The following is a 21,206-nucleotide window of genomic DNA, read 5'->3' as shown; positions in this document are numbered from 1 at the left end:
GAGGAGGGGCAAAGGGAGAGAGAAGCAGATTCCCAGCTGAGCAGGGAGTCCGACTCTGGGCTCGATTCCAGGACCCTGGAATCATGACCTAAGCCAAAGGCAGACACTTGACCAGCTGAGTCACCAAGGTGCCCCTAATTCACTTTTGATGGCTTTTTCTTCATATGGCTTCTCTCTGAAGCACCTACAGTGCCTGAGGCTCTGGCTGGTCCTAGTGTACCCACAGGCACCGGTGGCTCCACAGTGTATGCACCCAGTGCCACAATACGCAGGCACAAGGTGGTGATCCCAGGCAGGGGTGGGCGAAGTGGTGACCATAGGGTCTGCTCCTCTCGCTTATGTAGGCAGTGCCAGCACCCACCACGTAGGACTGATTTCACTATGACTTCCTTCTTCTTCTTCAGGGCTGCATGTGTTTGTTTGAGCTTCTCTAACCACACTGTCCATTTCTTAAAACCCAGCTCTCAAATCCCACTTTTGGTACCCCCACACAAGAAGGATTCCCTATACTGCTATGTACACCAAAAGTGATGAATAAATGCTCATTCCATGCATGTCAGAACAAATAAATAATAACTTGATTTAGGATCAGACTCTAAAACATTTTTGTTAAGTGCTCATATCTGGAGTTAAAATTTAAATCTAAGATGTGCCTGTGTTCCATTTTCACAGAAAATCAAGGAATTCCATCCTAATTTTGACCCACTCATTAATAATACTTGGGTCAACAGGTTTAGAGCGCAGAGGCGGTTTCAACAAGCAGCACGCAAGGTGAGTCCCAGCACCAGACAGAAATTATAATTTGTTTGGTCCTCTTCACAAGGAATCAAGAAATGAATCTTAATAGCTCTATCGAGATATAATTCACTTACCATAAAATTCACTGTTGTAAAGCACACAATTTGGCGGTTCTTAATATATTTACAGAGTTGTACAGCCATCACCATGATCTCACTTTAGAACATTCAAAAAAATTTTATTGAAGTGTCTGTCATTGACCTATGCTGTTATATCAGTTTCAGGCATATACAACACAGAGATTCAGCAATTAATCTTAGAACATTTTTTATCACCGCAAAGAGAAAGCTAGTTCCCATTAGCAGGTCCTCTCCATCCTCCAGTCCCTGGCAACCACTCATCTGCTTTTTATCTCTATGGAGTCGCCTCTTCTGGACATTTCATATGCATGGAATCATACAGCTCATTGCCTTTTGTAACTGGCTCTTTCCACTTGGCTTGTTTTCAAGGTTCATCCATGTTGTAACTTCATTTCTTTTTATGGTTGGATCCCATCAGGTGTGATTACACCATATCGTATCTGTTATCAGCTGAAACATTTGTGGTGTTCTCACTTGTTGGCCATTATGAATAATAATGCTATGAACATTCATGTACATGTTTCTGGACATGTGTTTTCAATTCTCTTGGGGACATACATAGGAGTAGAATTGCTGGGTCATATGGAAACTCTAGCATAATTGGATTTTGATCAGTTAGTTCTAGAGTACTTGAGAATTCCTGTGGGATCGTGTCTCATCCAGTCTTAAGGCTTCAAGTCATGTGATTTCACTACCATGCCTTTTTCACTTTCACATTGGTTTTTTTCCCCCCAGCCTGTTAGAGCTTCCAATGGCTTCCTGCAATGGGCATAAAAAATGAAAGGTGTCAAATGACTCCCTGGTCTGGCTTCAGCTACACGTGCTACACCCCGCAACTCCTCACCTCCACCCTTTGTGTTGTCCCAGTCCTCATCTTCTTCCAAACACACAAGCCTATTCCCTGCTACAAACCCGTGTCTCTGCTCCTCACCCTTCAACTGAGAAGCCACTCCATCTCCCCTTCATCAGTGCACACTTGTTCTTTGGGCCAGTGGAAGTTTATTTTCTTCTAAGAAATAGCCCCTGTAAGTGTTAGCTGCCAGAGATCCCCGTGGTGCTTCTTGTATCTTATACTGCCTGTAGATCTCTTGTCCCGGCCACTGGAATGTGGCCAAATGAGGAGGAAAGCCACACCTCAAGCCAGGGAGGACAGTGGTTGAGATCTGGACTCTGGAGCCAGGCTGCCTGCCCCTAATTCTTGATGCCACTTATGAACTTTCTGGTCTTGGACAAGTTATATAACCTCTATTAGTTTCCTCCTCTGTAACTGGGGAGCACAATAAGACCTGTCCCACAGAGTTGTTGTGAAGATTAACTGGGTGCATATGTACAAGGGACTCCAAATTTTATGTAACAAGTTATCCTTCAAGCAGTGTTTTCGGTCTGGACTGAGGACAGTCTAAGGGGAAGAGAGGCAGAACTTGCTGTTCGGTGTGACCTGCCCTGTAGGACCATGTCCCTGCTGAGGCCCTGTCTGCATGGGCTGCATGTGTAGAACAGAGGTGGCCACAAGATGCTCAGCATGGGGAAGAAAGTGGTGGAGAGAGGTGGCACAAAGCCAGTGCAATGGCTCTCTCTGCTTCCAGTCCCCACACGGCAGCTGGAGCAGTATTCCCAGGGCTGAAAGGCCATGATACCCCTCCCAGGTAAAACCATCCAAAGCCTTCCCATTGCAATTGGAATGAAGTGCACAGCTTCTTTCAAGGGCACAGGCCACTCTGGACTTCTCTCTGTCCCTTAGACATATCTCATTTCTTCCTGAAACAGAATCTTCATCCTTGCTGCTCCCCCTCTGCTCTGAATTCTCTTCCCTAGATCATTCTCTCCTCATCATTCAAGTCTTAGATCAAACCTCATGTCCTCAGTGAGGTCTTCACTAATTACCCTTGCATCAGTGGCCAGACCACCCCCCCTTTCCAGCCCCTCTGGCATGCCCTCATGCATTTACTCTTTTTTCTTTTCTTCATGGTAGTTATCTTGTTGATTCATTTAAATGTTTATTGTAAACCACGACCACCCCTCACCAACACACACACACACACACACACACACATACACACACACACACCCCAGTTGGGTACAGCAGGGCAATTGTTTGATCTCACTGTATCTGTAATGCCTTGAACAGAACTGGTCATAGCATTGGCAATTCATACTATCTATTTGTTAAATGAGAGTCCCTGAGAGGATGGAAAGTGGTATTAATTGTGGAAGTCCTTTAATTGTGTGGTCCTTTCAGCCACAGCTTCGTGCACAGATAGCAGTCCCTTCCAGCAGCATGCATTCAGAGTGCAAAGCCCAGTGGTATACAGTTAGCATCGCCCATGATCCACAGCCCTAGTCCTATGGAATCATCCATTTATTTGGTCCCTCCACTTTGAAAATAACACGGTGGGAGCATTATAATTCAGATACACTGAAAAGAAGGAATGTGGAACTAGTCAGTCTTTCCACTCTGGAAATAGAAAAATGGGGCTCATAAATTGGGCGGGACAAGGCCAGATGACAACTCCGTCTTTTTTTGTATCCAGGCCGGTCAACATTGCCAAGACCTTGAAGTCCCCATGGCCTCAGTTTAGGGCAGTGTGCCACTGCCCCTGTGAATTCTCACTTAGAGCAGGGGGCTCAGCCGTGGCTGGGGAACGTGAATCAAACTGAATGTCAAACTGAACATGTGCCAATTAGTAATTTGAAATCATCTCTTCTAATTCCAGATCATGGTTCATCGAAGATTACTCAGTATGCTGACTGCTATTCATAATATAGACAAAGAGACCATAATCAGAAAGCTGAGCAAAGGAAGACAGTCTATAGTAACAGGTAGAGCACGGCTGCCAAGGGCAGCAAAGCTTTGACCCTAAGTCCTCTGAGCATAACTTTTCTGTATAATAAAGTTAGCTGCATAGACGTAAAACATTTTCGTAAATCACATCTATTAGGTCCTTGTTGGGTTTTTTTTTAGTGGCCACTGTAATGAATCACCATAAACTTCATGACTTAAGACAGTACAAATGTATGATCTTATATTGTTGGAGGTCAGAAGTCTAAAAATCAAGCTGCCAGCAGGGCTGGCTCCTTCTGGAGGTCTGTTCCTGGCCTTCCCAGCTTCTGGAGGCCCGTTCCTCACATCACTCTGACCTCTTGCTTCATTTGTCACATCTCCTCTGACCCTGACACTCCTGCCTTCCCCTCACAAGGATTCTGTGACAACATTGGGCCCACCCGGATGACCCAAGACAATCTCCCAATCTCAAGATCCTTAACTTACTCACACCTGCAAGGTCCCTTTGATCGTGGAAGGTAACAAAGTCACAGCTTCCAGGGGACAGAATGTGTACCTCTTGGGAGGGGGGCTGCCATCAAGCCTACCGCCCAGGACATGATTCAGACCTCCATGCCAGGTTTGGCTGAAATGCCTGCCCAACCGATAGTTAGCTAGGCCAGCTGACACAGCCAAGTTGTGAAATCTGTGAAGTTTGGCTGTGGTTTGACCTCTTGTTTCGTGCCCTCAGTTCTCAACACCAGAGAGACCAGGATGGTCGACATTCATACTTGTTGACTGACTGGCTGCATTGAGTGTTGTCACAATTTAGCACTTGCACGTAAAGCTTTATTTTTATTTTTTTAAAGTAGGCTTCATGACCAGCATGGAGCCCGACACAGGGCTTGAACTCTCAGCCCTGATATCAAGAGTTGGCCACTCAACCAGTTGAGCCATGGAGGTGTCCTGCATGTAAAGCTTCTTATCTCATTTTATCTTCACTACTTAAAGGAATTCCAGTCCTTGGATGCCCTGGGTTGACTAAGCCGTTGGAGGCACACTCTCAATGGCTTTTGTTTGGGCTCCCATCACCATCTTCTTTACCCTGCAGCTCGTATGCACTTGATCTTAGCCAAAAGGCCGAGAAGCGATTGCAGCTCGTATGCAGACCCACAGGCTGGCACCAGTCCTTCCAAGCCCTTCCTGCCCTCCCTAGCCTGAACCCCTGAGCCTGGCTCTTCATTCTTCCTCTCTTTCAAGAGCTAGATGGGTACTTTTTTCAAAACATTTTATTGTATTTTAATGCTCTTGGGGTGTTTTTCAGCCTGATCCAGTACTGTTTATTGAGTCCATCATGAGAGGCAAAAAAAGACTTGCCATTCATCACAAAAAGGGCGGGCTGGTCTTCACCATGGAAGGGTGGACCAAAGGAGTGGGCTGGGGGGCAGCAGGTGCAGGGCTTAGAGTCCTATAGAAGACAAGCAGCCTGTCTAGTCCTTCACTGTGAACATACCCAGCAGCCACTGAGCATGACATACAGTGGGACCCTGTCCCTCCTCATAAACAGTGCCCCCAAACCATGTCCAGGGCACAGGATCCACACAGCTCCAAGGGAAGGAGGAGCTCTCGTGCCCAGGCTCAGACCCTGAGCACCTGTTCCTCTTCTTCCTCCCTTGCAAGATCTAGATGGGTATTTTGTTTTTCAGAGCCATTTTTTTTTGCTCTTTAATTATGCTTTTTAAAAATTCCTCCTATGTTATTTTGATGTCCATTATTGATGTCTCTAAAGAAGAAATTTTTGTTTAAAATATTGTAATGTTCATCTGTGAAATTATGTAAGGACCCCTGTAAAATGTCTTCATGAGCTTTTTCTCACATCATCTTTTTCTTTACTGACAAGGACAAAGAATATTCATCAGAGACGCTTTCGTTAGGAATTGTAGCTTTTGGAAGTAAATAAGTCTTTAAAAACTAGAGAAGAAGGGCACCTGGGTAGCTCAGTGATTGAGTGTCTTCCTTTGGCTCAGGTCATGATCCTGGGGTCCTGGGATCGAGTCCCACATTGGGCTCCCTGCAGGGAGCCTGCTTCTCCCTCTGCCTGTGTCTCTGTGTCTCTCATGAATAAATAAATAAAATCTTCTTTAAAAAAAAACTGGGGAAAGGGTGGGGTAAAGAACAAAAGAAAACTAGAAATGGGACCGTATGCATGCACACATATATATATATTCTTCTCCAAATGGCGTGAGGCAAGTGCCCACTGATTGGTGTGTGGCAAATAAAGATGATGGTTTCACATACAAATACTCCCCAAGAGCTCCCCTAAAAGTGCTCTTTTGTTTTCACCCACAGACAAAAATGCTTCCAGATACCTCCTGGGTCAGATCAGTCAAGATGATTACTCCAGCAGGTTCTCTGTGTCACCTAAGGAAGTGCTCCCCTTCGCCTTCCCATCCTACAGTCCTCCTCAGAGCTCCAATGAGTTGGTGGGTGCTGTTAGGCTGTGGGGTAGGGATCGGGAACCATCAAATGGTTGTTAGGCAGATATCAAGGCAAGAGACCTACCTTAGTCTCTGTCCTTCCACTTCCTCCTGAGAAGCTCCCAGGGGACATCTTTGCCCAGGGACTCATGATCAGTGGGAAACCAGAGATCATTTACTGCCACCTACCTGGCACCTGATACACCTGTGCAGAGCTCCCTGGTAACCTGGGCTGGGTGCTTTCCAGCCTGGAACCCAACAAGAGTCCCCTCCTGATAGACCAGGAACAGGGCCTGAGAAACAAAGGGCAGATGGAGAATCTAAGAGGGCCTGGCCTAGGCAGGCAGGTCCTGCTCAGCTGGGCCCTCCTGCTTTATAGGCAAATGGAGATGCCAGAGAAGAGTGGCCCCCAGATCTGATGCTCAACCCAAGAGACTCACAATTCTGTCTTTCTCTGGCAAGAGGTGTGACAGTTCATTTTCTTGCCTATGGGCACAATACTGCCCACCTCATTATTTTTGAGGAGTTCCCATCTTACACGTTTCATTTGGTGCCTTAGTTCTACAAAGACTTCTCTTCATCAACTTAGGGTTGATGAAAGAACGCTCAGCACTCCCGTCTATAAAGATTTGTAGTTCACTCCATAGATACTTTATTTCATCAATTCTTTTTATATTTAGTGGCTTTGAATTTGGGAAATGTCATATAAGCAACCGCATACTAGCAATATATCATATTACTTTAATGATGGTGTCCTTGGGCAGCCCGGGTAGCTCAGCGGTTTAGTGCTGCCTTCAGCCCAGGGTGTGATCCTGGAGCCCCAGGATTGAGTCCCACGTCTGGCTCCCTGCATGGAGCCTGCTTCTCCCTCTGCCTGTGTCTCTGCCTCTCTCTTTCTGTGTGTCTCTCATGAATGAATAAATACATAAAATCTTTTTTTAAAATGATGGTGTCCTAGATTAGGTGAAGTAGAGTATTTATGGAGTATCCATAGTATGTCAGGCACTGTTCCAGGTTCTCTGGATGACTAAAGCAAACAGCATGCAGGAAAATAGTGCTTTGGAGATTAGCTCCTATGGAAGGGAAGCAGTGGGTACCAGTGTGGACAGGGAGAAGGAGCACGGCTATTCTGGACAAAAGCCTCAGCTGGACTCATGAAGAGCTCCAAAGCTGGAATGAAGTCAGAGGACCTGATATTTATACCTTTGTTTCAACTTGTGATTGAAGGCAGGCTGCCCTAGGAAGAACACATAACCTCAGTGAGGCAGCTCCCTTCAGCCAAGGCAACTCCTGAAGAGGACTGATCCTTGAAAATTGTTTTCATTAACAGGACTCCTCCAAGTAGTGGAACTGAATCCTTTAAGCCTGAGGGGATTCTGGGTGTCAGTGGCAGTACCCACAATAGTAGAAAATAAAAAGGGATCACATACACCACGAGACAAGGAGGAGAGGTTGGTCAACGCTGCCTCCATGCCCTACACATCAAGTAGAAACTGTGGTCACGGGAAAGTTACAGGATGTATGGCAATAGAAACACAGCTACTTTTGCTCCTCATTGATTATGTGTCAATGTTTTTGAATTTCCACATTTTAGGCTCCTGATGGCCTTGGACCAGTTCCAATTAAATCTTCAGAAACTCAAATCAAGCAGAGTTATTCCTTCCTCAGTCTGCAGGTCAGACTTGTCATATGATATTAATTAATGGATTTCTTATGAAGTAAACGAAATATTCTTGAATTTATATCATTTTATTAGTTTTGTTCTATTATAGATTATACACCATAGCATACTACATGTATTTTTCTGCTGTTATTTTATGTATGTGCAAAGTATAACATACGTGATTTATGGAAACCAGGATCTTTACTCTGGATATACGATGTATTATGCATACATGAAGCTATCTGAACTACATTTATTAGCGATTTTAAGAAAAAACACAAGGTGAATTGAAGAAAAGTTAGTCAGCCTTTCTTGATGTATATAGCCACTCCTGGTTTTGAAAATATCAATATTGCAAATTCACAAATCAGTGTTCCATGTATTTCTACAGGGAAGCCCTATGGTACACGAGAGTAATTGCAAATATACAACACGTGTGCTGGGACCCAGACCAGGGACCTGGAGCAGGTCTGGGACCTGTACTAACATCCCTCCAGTGCTGGGCATACTAATAGTTCCCACAATGTGATGTTTACAACATGGTGGTCATTTTCCTTTTATCATCATCAGGCAACTCAAAAATGTGGCTATTGAGAATTAAATCCCATTAATTGGTGATGAGTATTTAAGAACATTCAATCAGTTGTCTTCTCTGACCTCTGACCTTAGGTTCCTCAACAGTACAAAATTAAAGGGTATCAGCCATTCTGTGTCCAGAAGTCATCAACAAGCTACAAACCTCAAAAGCTTGCTCGAGTTCTGAAGCAAGGGGCAGAGGTAATATATCCCCACCTGTAAGAATTGCCCTCACATTTCCCCTCTTGTCCTAACATCAAGACTAACACAATGCTTGGTCCCTTCACAGGATGAGGCCACCATCATTACTCTACCCAAGCAGGACTCTACACCCCAGCTCCCCGGCAAGACCTCGGTCTTGGGCATGAGACCACCTGACGCCTTAGCCATGTCTCCAAATTATGACCCGCTTTATATATTCGTAAGTGACCACTCAGCAAGTCTCATGTTCTATGTTCCCCTGTTTCAGGACTTACTTTATAAGAAAACAGAAGCATGAATTAGGGGATCCCTGGGTGGCGCAGCGGTTTGGCGCCTGCCTTTGGCCCAGGGCGTGATCCTGGAGACCCGGGATCGAATCCCACGTCGGGCTCCCGGTGCATGGAGCCTGCTTCTCCCTCTGCCTGTGTCTCTGCCTCTCTCTCTCTCTCTGTGACTATCATAAATAAATAAAAAAAAAAAGAAGCATGAATTAGGAATATATTTCTGTTTTTGGAATTACAAACATTCAACGGTATCTCACCTTTGAAGTTGCTTGCCATCATTTATTGTTTGAAGAATATCAATGCCTTAGCCTTTTAACAATCTCAGTATTTATTAATGTTTATGACAATAGCTTTATGATCTTTTCTAATATCATATAATTATATATATGATATATGTGTGTATATATGCATATAGACACATACATATATATATGGAGTGTTAAAAAAAATAAGAAAGAAAAAAGAAAACACAATAGAAAGTAAAATCAGCCCAAACCTCATCACTCAGAGCTATATTGATCCCTGATTCTATCCTTGGCAGTGTGTCCCTTCCATACTTATGCTTCTGCCTTATAGATTTTCTGTTCCACTTCGTTTCTGTAGCCACACTCAATTAACTTCCCTGAAGCACCTCCTAATCATGCCACCATCCTGCTCCACACTCACTAACTCCCCATCTCCTTCTAAATTAAATCCAAGCCTGCGTGAGGCCAACAACAGAACCACCCCCCTTCTCTGCACCCCTGCATAAGTCTCTGCCAAACATCACACACTTCCCTCCTCCTCCAGGCCTTCACTTATGCCAGCCTGCCCTCATGGGACACCCCCTCCAACCCTTATATTTCCTGTTACCCAAGTCCCAAATGAATGAAACCCAGACAGGAAATCTGATGAGCTTGTATGTAACAGTGAGATCACCAGTGAAATGCCATAGTCGTTGCCCAAGTTATGGTCTATGTTTTTATTTTATTTTTTTAAAGATTTTATTTATTCATGAGAGACACAGAGAGAGAGGCAGAGGGAGAAGCAGGCTCCCTATGGGAAGCCCAATGCGGGACTTGATCCAGGGACCCCAGGATCACACCCTGAGCCAAAGGCAGACAATCAACCACTGAGCCACCCAGGCATCCCTGTTTTTAAAGACAGACACACACATACACACCGTTCTGGAGAATCTTAAATACTAATTGAGAAAGTCTCTTTTTGAGACTCTCCAAATGAGAATCTGTATCTCTAGTGTGGACAGAGATGCTGGTGGTCATACTCAAGGTCACTCAGCCAGTCAGTGCAGGAGCCATGGACAGAAAGCTGCCTGTTTCGTGGCTGCTTCCCTCAGGAGCTCTTCCTCTGAATTTTGCTGCCTTCCTACTGAGAGCTGTAATGTTTGCATTGGGTATCATGAGGCATTTTCTCATAGTCTTGTTGGTTGAGAGGAGTGGCCTTGGAGACTTAGAATCTTGGAGCTGGGAAAACCTCACAGGATGTTTAACTCTGTGCTTTTCAAACTTCCTTTAGTACAAGAGCCCTCCAGTCACCTGAAACTTGACATAGGAAGTCAATATATAAAATACCTAGAGTCCCACTTACTTGCTGGGATGGCAGTGGGGTAGGGGGCTCTCCTGAGGATGATGTCCTTGCTAAACCATGGGGTTCTGCACAGCAAGGTTTAAAAAACACTCTTCAATCTCCTATCTACCACCACCACCCCCAGATTCATCTATTACCACTCCCTTACCATTCTAAAAGTAAGGAAACTGGTCTAGAGGAGTTACAGGAATTTTCCATAGTCACACTCATACTTCCTTAGAGAATATCAGCAGTTATTTATTAATTCATTAATTCCACAAATACTTAGAGCATGCCTTAGGTTAGGAACCTAAGGTTAGGGGCAGTTCATCAAAGGGACACAACAATTCCAAATATTTATGCACCTAATGCCAGAGCTTCAAAATACGTGAAATAAAAACTAATTGAATTGCAAAGGGGGGAAAAAAAACAGACAAATCTGCAATTATGGTTGGTGATTTCAACACTTCCCTCTCAATAATTGATAGAACAAGTAAATAGAAAATCAGTAAGGATATAAAAGATTTAAATACCATTATCAATCAACTTGACCTAATTGGCATTGCTAGAACACTATCCCCCAAAACAATAGAATGCAGATTCTCTTCAAGTATAGACAGAAGGTTTGCCAAGATAGACCATATTTGGAACCATTAAACAAGGCTCAATAAAATTGTAAATATCCAGATCATATAAAGTATTTTTTTCTGACTTTGAAGAAATTTAATAAAAAATGAATAGCATAAAGATGTCTAGAAAATCCCCCCAAAATTTGGACCCTGAATTAAATATTTTAAATATTTTAAAATAGCCTATTGTTCAAGGAAGACATCCAAAGAAAAACTGGAAAGTATTTTTAACTTAATGAAAATGAGAGCACAAAAAAATTTGTGCGAAATTTATAATGCTATACACCTACATTAGAAAACGAGGGTAGAACTTAATGTCCTCAGCCTCCCCTTTAAACTCAAAAAAGAACAACAGATGAAATCCAAACTAAGCAGAGAAGAGAAGTAATAAAGATTAGATTGAGGGCAGCCCTGGTGGCTCAGCCGTTTAGTGCTGCCTTCGGCCCAGGGTGTGAGCCTGGAGACCCAGGATCAAGTCCCATCTCGGGCTCCCTGCATGGAGCCTGCTTCTTCCTCTGCCTGTGTCTCTGCCTCTCTCTGTGTGTGTCTCTCATAAATAAATGAATAGAATCTTTAATCTGAAAACCAATGAAATAGAAAAAAGAAAAACAACAGAGAGAAGCTAGTTCTTTGAGAAGATCAATAAAATGGATAAACCTATAATCTAACAGATTAGGGGGAAAAAGATAAAAGACATGAACTACCACTATCAGGAATGAAAGAGTCTACAGATATTAAAAAGATAATAAGTTCATATTATAAAAAACTTTATGCCAGTAAGTTCAACAGGTTAAATGAACAAATTTCTTAAAAGGCACAAACTATTAAATCTTATTCAAGAGGGGATTGATAACTCTACTAACTCCATGTCTATTTAAAAATTGAATTTGTGGTGCACGGCGGGGAGGGGGGGTGCTCCAGACGGAGGTGGCTGTGCCCCATTCCCTTCGGGAGAGGTGGCCCCGGGACTGCGGGCCCAACAGCACAGAGCCCCGGATCCCAGGGCGCCCAGCGGACAAAGCCGGCAATCCTGCACTCTCCCTGGACCAGGGTGGAGGCAGGAAGGGCACAGGATGGCGAGGACTCTCCTGCCGCTGGGTGCCCCCAAGCTGTGCAGATCAGTGAACCACACTGGCCCCAGGAGCACCTAGGCCAGTGCGGACTGGGAGACTGCAGTTGGTTACACGGGATGAGCTGACTCCAGAGCTGGAAATCTGGCTGCTGCCAGTGCTGTTTTTCCTCTTTGTGCCTTGTGACTGGGAGAGGCAAGGCCACCAGGGAACAGAGTCCTCAGGGGGTAAACAGCTCCCACTGAGCCTGGCACCCGGAAGGGGGCGGGGCATCTCCCCCAGGTACACACACCTGAGAATCAGCACAGTAGGCCCCTCCCCCAGAAGACCAGCTAGAAGGACAGGGGAAGAGCAAGTTCTTGACCAAGCAGTGCTGGATAGCTCCAGGACTGAGGGAAAATAGTATATAGAACTAGAAGGTCCTTTTTTTCCCCTTTTCCATTATGACTCATTTTTATATCAAACTAAGAACTTCCAATATTTTTTCTCCTTTCCCATCTTAACTACAATATTTTACCAGCTCTTCATTTTTAAGTTTTTTCCTTTTGACTTTAATATTTCTGCAATTACATGTGTTACATATATTTTTCACTTCTGGATTCCCTTCAACATATTCAATTTAATTTTGGTAGATATATGAGACAGGGGTTTTTGTTCTTTTGTTTTCTGTTTTTTCTGCCTCGTTTTGGTTTACAATGGTTGAAGTTAGCACCTTCTAAAACACGACCAACATACACCCAGAACCAAGTGGAATACTGCGCTGTTGCAATCTGTGAGATTATATTCTCTCTTCCTTCCCATTCTGCCCCCCTCTTTTATCTTGTTTATGTTTTTGTCAAAGTTGGGGCTTTATATAAGTATTGCTGGTTTATATAAATGTGAGATTAAGCATCTTCTAACAGACAAAATACACTCAGAACCAAGAGGATCACCCTCTAGGACTCCTCAGGTAGACTACATTCTCTCTCCACTACCACTTCCTCACCACCACCATCTCCTCCCTTTATTTTTTCTTTTTCCTCTTTTCTTTATTTCTTTTTCTTTTTCTCTTTTCTTCTTTGTTTTTAGGTTTTGGCTTTTTATTTTTACTACTTTGTTTTAAAATTTGTTTTTCACATTAATGGTCCTTTTGTTTCATTTTTTTATTTTTTTATTTATTTTTCCTGTCTCTGACCTCTTCAGAATCATCTAGGGTGTATTTTACTTAGGTCATGGTTGATATTTTTGACTTAGCCCGCTCATACAGCCACTCTGCACTGGAAAAAATGACTAGAAGGAAGAATTCACCACAAAAGAAAGAACTGGATACAGTACTCTCTGCCACAGAGTTACAGAATTTGGATTTCAATACGACGTCAGAAATTCAATTTGGAAGTCCAATTATAAAGCCACTTGTGGCCCTGGAAAAAAGCATAAAAGACTCTAGAGACTTCGTTACTGCAGAATTGAGACCTAATCAGGCCGAAATTAAAAATAGATTAAATGAGATGTGATCCAAACTGGATGTTCTAACTGTGAGAGTTAATGAGGTAGAAGAAAGAGTGAGTGACATAGAAGACAAGTTGATGGTAAGGAAGGAAGCTGAGGAAAAAAGAGAAAAACAAGTAAGAGCCCATGAGGAAAGGCTTAGGGAAATGATAGCTTGACAAGGAAGAATATACATCTGATTGGGATTCCAGAAGAAGCTGAGAGAGAGAGAGAGAGGACCACAAAGTATAGTCAAACAAATTATAGCTGAGAACTTCCCAAATCTGGGGAAGGAAACAGGCATTCAGATCCAGGAGATAGAGAGGTCCCCCCCAAAAAATCAATAAAAACCATTCAACATCTCGACATTTAATAGTGAAATTTGCAAATTTCAAAGATAAAGAAAAAATTCTTAAAGCAGTGCAAGGCAAGAGATTCTTAACTTATATGGGGAAAAATATCAGATTAACAGAAGACCTCTCCACAGAGACCTGGCAGGTCAGAAAGGGCTGGCAGGATATATTCCAGGTACTAAATGAGAAGAACATGCAGCCAAGAATACTTTATCCATCAAGGCTCTCATTCAGAATAGGAGAGATAATGAGCTTCAAAGATAGGCAGAAACTGAAAGAATATATGACCACAAAACTGGCTCTGCAAGAAATATTAAGGGGGACCCTGTAAAAGAAAGAAGAAGTCCAAAGAAACAATCCACAAAAACAGGCACTGAATAGGTATTACAATAACACTAAATTCATATCTTACAATAGTTACTCTGAACATAAATGGGCTAAATGATCCCATCAAAAGACACAGGGTATTGGACTGGATAAAAAAAACAAGATCCATCTATATTCTGTCTACAAGAGACTCATTTTAGACCTAAGGACACCTCCAGCCTGAAAATAAAGGGGTGGAGAAAAATTTACCATTCAAATGGTCCTTAAAACCAAACTGGAGTGGCAATCCTCATATGAGATAAATTAAAGTTTATACTAAAGACTGTAGTAAGAGATGAAGAGGAACACTATGTCATACTTAAAGGGTCTATCCAACAAGAGGACCTAACAATCATGAATATTTATGCCCCTAATGTGGGAGCCGCCAAGTACATCAATTATTAACCAAAGTAAACAGATACTTAGATAATAATACACTAATAGTAGGAGACTTCAACACAGCACTTTCAGCAAATGACAGATATTCTAAGCAGAACATCACCAAAGAAACAAGGGCCTTAAATGATACACTGGACCAAATAGATTTCACAGATATATACAGAACTTTCCATCCAAATGCAACTGAATACACATTCTTCTCAAAAGCACATGGAACTTTCTCCAGAATAGACCACATACTGGGTCACAAATCAGGTCTCAACCAATACTAAAAGATTGGGATTGTCCCCTGCATATTTTCAGACCACAGGGCTTTGAAACTAGAACTCAATCATAAGAAGAAATTTGGAAGAAACTCAAACATGTGGAGGTTAAAGAGCATCGTACTAAAAGATGAGTGGATCAACCAGGAAATTAGAGAAGAATTAAAAAGATTCATGGAAACTAATGAAAATGAAGATACAACTGTTCAAAGTCTTTGGAATACAGCAAAAGCTGTCCTAAGAGGGAAATACATAGCAATGCAAGCATCCCTCAAAAAATTGGAAAAAACTCAAATGCACAAGCTAACTTCACACCTAAAGGAACAGGAGAAAGAACAGTAAATAAAACCTACACCAAGTAGAAGAAGAGAGTTAATAAAGATTCAAGCAGAACTCAATGAAATAGAGACCAGAAAAACTGTAGAACATATCAACAAAACCAGGAGTTGGTTCTTTGAAAGAATTAATAAGATAGATAAACCCCTATCCAGTCTTATTAAAAAGAAAAAAGACTCAAATTGATAAAATAATGAATGAAAGAGGAGAGATCACAACCAATACCAAGGAAATACAAACGATTTTTATTTTTTTAAAAGATTTTATTTATTTATTCATGAGAGACAGAGAGAGAGAGAGAGAGAGAGAGAGAGAGGCAGAGACACAGGCAGAGGAAGAAGCAGGCTCCATGCAGGGAGCACGACACAGGACTCGATCCTGGGACTCCAGGATCACGCCCTGGGCTGAAGGCAGCTCTAAACCACTGAGCAACCCGGGCTGCCCTACAAATGATTTTTAAAACATATTATGAGCAGCTATATTCCAACAAATTAGGCTGTCTAGGAGAAATTGATGCATTTCTGGAAAACCACAAATTACCAAAACTAGAACAGGAAGAAATAGAAAACCTGAACAGGCCAATAACCAGTGAGGAAATTGAAGCAGTCATCAAAAAACCTCCCAAGACACAAAAGTCCAGGGCCAGATGGCTTCCCAAGGGAATTATATCAAACATTTAAAGAAGAAATAATACCTATTCTATTAAAGCTGTTTTGAAGGATAGAAAGGGACAGCATACTTCCAAACTCATTTTATGAGGACAGCATCACCTTGATTCCAAAACCAGACTAAGACCCCCACCAAAAGGAGAATTATAGACCAATATCCCTGATGAACACAGGCAAAAATTCTCAATAAGATACTAGCCAATAGGATCCAACAGTACATTAAGAGCATTATTCACCATGACCAAGTGGGATTTATCCCCAGGATGCAAGGCTGGTTCAACACTCCTAAAACAATCAACATGATAGATCACATCAACAGGAGAAGAAACAAGAACCATGTGATCCTCTCAATAGATGCAGAGAAAACATTTGACAAAATACAGCATCCATTCCTGATTAAAACTCTTCAAAGCGTAGGGATAGAGAGAACATTCCTCAATATCTTAAAAGCCATTTATGAAAAGCCCACAGGGAATACCATTCTCAATGGGGGAAAAACTGAGAGCCTTTCCCTAAGATCAGGAACACAACAGGATGTCCACTTTTACCACTGTTATTCAACATAGTACTAGAAGTCCTAGCTTCAGCAATCAGACAACAGAAAGAAATAAAAGGCATTCAAATTGGCAAAGAAGAAGCCAAACTCTCTCTCTTTGCAGATGACATGATACTGTATACAGAAAACCCAAAGGACTCCACTCCAAGATTGCGAGAACTCATACAGCAATTCGGCAGAGTGGCAGGATACAAGATCAATGCACAGAAATCACTATATACACTATAGTGTATATATACACTATATACACTAACAATGGGACTAAAGAAAGAGAAATTAAGGAATCAATCACATTTAGAGCTGCACCCAAAAGCATAAGATACCTAGGAATGAACCTAACCAAAGAAGTAAAGGATCTATACTCTAAAAACTACAGAAAGAAATTGAGGAAGACACAAAGAGAAGGAAAAACATTCCATGCTCATGGATTGGAAGAATGAATATTGTGAAAATGTCTATGCTACCCAGGGCAATTTACACATTCAAAGCAATCCTTATCAAAATACCATGGACTTTTTTCACAGAATTGGAACAAATAATCCTAAGATTTGTATGGAATCAGAAAAGACCCCGAATAGCCAGGGGAATATTGAAAAACAAAACCAATGCTGGGCATCACAATGACAGATTTCACATTGCTTTTTGTATTACAAAGCTGTGAACATCAAGACAGTGTGGTCCTGGCACAAATACAGACACATAGAAAAATAGAACAGAATAGAGAACCCAGAAATGGGCCCTCAACTCTATGGTCAACTAATATTCAACAAAGCAGGAAAGAATATCCACTGGAAAAAGGACAGTCTCTTCAATAAATGGTGCTGGGAAAATTGGACAGCCATGTGCAGAAGAATGAAACTAGACCATTCTTTTACACCATACACAAAGATAAACTCAAAATGGATGAAAGATCTAAATGTGAGACAGGAATCCATCAAAATCCTAGAGGAGAACACAAGCAATATTCTTTTTGAACTTGGCCACCACAACTTCTTGCAAGATACATCTATGAAGGCAAGGGAAACAAAAGCAAAAATGAATTATTGGGACTTAATCAAGATAAAAAGCTTCTGCACAGCAAAAGAAACAGTCACCAAAACTAAAAGAGAATCTACAGAATGGGAGAAGATATTTGCAAATGACGTATCAGATAAAGGGCTAGTATCCAAGATCTAAAAGGACTTATTAAACTCAACAGCAAAGAAACAAACAATCTAATCATGAAATGGGCAGAAGACATGAACAGAAATTTCACCAAAGAATACATACACATCAACAAGCACATGAGAAAATGCTCTGCATCACTTGCCATCTGGGAAATACAAATCAAAACCACAATGAGATACTACCTCACAACCATGAGAATGGCAAAAATTAAGAAGACAGGAAAATGTTGGAGAAGATGTGGAGAAAGGGAACCCCTCATGCACTGTTGGTGGGAATGTGCACTGGTACAGCCACTCTGGAAAACTGTGTGGCTGTTCCTCAAAAACTTAAAAATAGGGCTACCCTATGACCCAGCACTTGCACTACTGGGTATTTACCCCAAAGATACAGATGTAGTGAAACGCCGGGACACCCGCACCCCAATGTTTATAGCAGCAATGTCCACAATAGCCAAACTGTGGAAGAAGCCTTGGTGTCCATTGGCAGATGAATGGATAAAGAAGATGTGGTCTGTGTATACGATGGAATATTACTCAACCATCAGAAAGGACGAATACCCACCATTTGCTTCGACGTGGATGAAACTGGAGGGTATCATGCTGAGTGAAGTAAGTCAATTGGAGAAGGACAGCCCCCCCTCACCTTTTTTTCTGGTAGATATTGACAGGCTTGTTCTAAAATTTATTTGGAATGCAAAAACATCAAAACAACTTTGAAGCACAAATACTTCAAAGCTTTCTATAAAGCTACAGTGATCAAGACAGTATATTGGCATAAAAATAGACAAACAGATCAGTGGAACAGAATAGAGAATTCAGAAATATATGCATCCATACATACGTAGCCAGTTGATTTTTGACAAAGGTCGGACATTCATGGGAGAAAAGATAGTCTTTTGAAAAAATAGTGTCAGGATTTCATTTCTCTTGGTGCTTGCAATCTTGGTCACTCTGCATCAAAGAATGAAGAGGTAGACCAGACGAAGAGTGGTAGAGAGCAAAGCATAATTTATTGAGCGATAGGAAAGCAAAGTTTATTGAGTGATAATACAAAGGGAAGGGAAGGGAAGGGAAGGGACTGAGGGAAGGGACTCGAGTTGCCAATTTGGCATTTAAATCTAGGAGCTTTTATGGGCTCTTTGGTGTGGGCTATTTTAACCTGATTAGCCCTCCATGTGCCTGTCACCCAATCAGGTTTTTGTCAGCACACTCATCCATCTATTTGGGAAAGGCACTGCCTGAAAGCATGCTGGCCAGCACAGGCCACCAGATCAAGCTCTTTGAATATTCCACTGGCTAGTAAGCTGGCCCCAGGCCTGGGTTAGGACACCCAAGGCTATTCCCTTCCTGTCACATACAAGTTATAAGTCCTCCCGGTAGGAAGACTTAAAACTGAGGCACTGAGTAAACCTTAGAATAACAGGAAGGGGTCTTTTTCCTTTTAAGGGTAATTTCATCTTAGGACAGGGGCCCCGTCCCTGCCTGCCTTCCTTCTGACTATCCCTCATTAATAGTGCTGGAACATTTGGATATACATTTACCAAAAATGAAAATAAAAGAACTTCAATCTGAAACCCATACCATTTACAAAAGTCAGTTGATCATAGACTTAAATACAAAACTGAAAACTAGAAAACACACAGGAGGACATCTTTGTGACCTTGGATTAGACAAAGATTTCTTAGATACAACACCAAAATCACAATCCATGAATGGGGGGGGGGGGGGGGGCTGGACTAATTGGACTTGGTCCAAAGTAAGAATTCCTGCTTTTCTAAAGAAACTGCTAAGAAAAGGAGAAGGTGTACCTGGGTGGCTCAGGGGTTGAGCATCTGCCTTCAGCTCAGGTGATGATCCCAGGGTCCTGGAATCAAGTCCTGCATCAGGGTCCCTGTGGGGAGCCTGTTTCTCCCTCTGCCTGTGTCTCTGCCTCTCTCTGTGTGTCTCTCATGAATAAATAAATAAAATCTTTTAAAAATATGAAAAGGAGAAGATAAATCTCATATTTGGAGAAAATACTTGGAAATTTTATACCTGGTAAAAGATTTGTATCCAGAATACAGAAAACTCTCAAAACTCAATACTGAGAAAATAACCCAATTTTAGAATTGGAAAAATATCTCCACCAGAGATACACAGATGACAAATACACACTGAAAAAATACTCAAAATAATGCATCATTAGCAAAATACAAATTAAAACCACAGTGAGATAGATCTCATTAGAATATCTAAAATTAAGATTGCTGGTGGGAATGTAAAATGGTACAACTACTTTGAAAACCAGTTTGACAGCTTCTTTTTAACAAAGTTAAAAAGTTAGTACTAAACATGTACCTATCATATGATCCAGCTATTCTGGTCCTAGGTATTTACTCAAGATAAACAGAAGAATGAAACTTATGCAAAAATGCTCATAGCAGCTTTATATGTTCCCCAGCCTGGAAACAAGTATCTACCAACAGGTAAATGGATAAACAAGCTGTAGTATTACTATACAATGGAATACGCTTCAGTAATAGAAAGCAATGAATTCCTCTTTTTAAAATTGAAGTATAGGGGCACCTGGGTGGCTCAGTCAGTTTGATTTTGGGTCAGGTCATGATCTCAGAGTCATGGGATCCAGCCCCATGTCAGACTCTGTGGTGAGCATAGAGCCTGCTTGGGATTCTCCCTCTCTCCTCTCCCTCTGCCCCTCACCCCCCTGCTTTCACACTCTCTCCAAAAAGAATAATAATAAAATAAAATTGAAGTACATTTGACATGAGATATTAATATCTGGTGTATAATGTAGTGATTCAACATTGATATGCATTACTCAGTGCTCACCACAGTAAGTGTAGTCACCATACAGTGTTATCACAGTGTTATTGACTATATTTCCAATGCTGTACTTTTTATCCCCATAACTTATTTATTTTATAACTGGAAGTTTATGCCTCTTAATCTTCATCTATTTCACCCATCCCCCTATCCATCTCCCCTCTAATGCACTACCAGTGCATTCTCTGTAGAGTCTCATTTCTTGTTTGTTTTGTTTTGTTTTGTTGTAGATTCCATGTAAATGAAATCATTCAGTGTTTGTCTTTCTCTATCTGACTTACTTAGCATAATATCCTCCAGGTCCATCCATATTGTTGCAAATGGCAATATTTCAGTGTTTTTAGAGTTGAGTAATATTTCATTTTATATATCTTCTTTATCCATTCATCTATTGATGGACACTTGACTTGGGTTGCTTCCAATATCAGGGCTATTGTGAATAAAGCTGCAGTGAACATAGGGATGTATATATCTTTTCAAATTAATATATTCATTTTCTTTAGGTAAATACTCAGAAGTAGAATTGCTGGATCATATGATATTTCTATTTTTAATTTTTTTGAGGGACCTAGAAAGAAGTGAACTCTTGATACATGTAACAACATGGATGATTCTCAGAATAATTATGCTAAGTAAAATAAATCAGACAAAAAAAAAAGACTCCCTCTGCCTGTGTCTCTGCCTCTCTCTCTCTAGCTATGTCT

General features: G+C 41.7%; 1 protein-coding gene across 9 annotated transcripts in view; it reads left to right on the top strand.

The window, feature by feature from the left end:
• Window positions 1–21,206, top strand: part of CFAP221 (cilia and flagella associated protein 221) — a 100,149-nt gene that overhangs the window by 60,818 nt on the left and 18,125 nt on the right. For 7 of the 9 annotated variants that reach the window (XM_077861393.1, XM_077861387.1, XM_077861389.1 and 4 more), the window contains 6 exons: window positions 673–771; window positions 3,593–3,698; window positions 5,989–6,122; window positions 7,711–7,791; window positions 8,449–8,556; window positions 8,645–8,776. In XM_077861393.1, the coding sequence (XP_077717519.1) occupies window positions 673–771; window positions 3,593–3,698; window positions 5,989–6,122; window positions 7,711–7,791; window positions 8,449–8,556; window positions 8,645–8,776 (660 nt within the window). Of the gene's footprint in view, window positions 1–672; window positions 772–3,592; window positions 3,699–5,988; window positions 6,123–7,710; window positions 7,792–8,448; window positions 8,557–8,644; window positions 8,777–20,032; window positions 20,145–21,206 lie in introns of those variants that run through there. The other 2 variants (XR_013359079.1, XM_077861395.1) reach the window with 2 other exon arrangements.

Source organism: Canis aureus, chromosome 20 (genome assembly GCF_053574225.1).
Source record: "Canis aureus isolate CA01 chromosome 20, VMU_Caureus_v.1.0, whole genome shotgun sequence".
NCBI classification, from domain to species: domain Eukaryota; kingdom Metazoa; phylum Chordata; class Mammalia; order Carnivora; family Canidae; genus Canis; species Canis aureus.
This window is presented reverse-complemented; position numbering and strand designations above follow the sequence as displayed.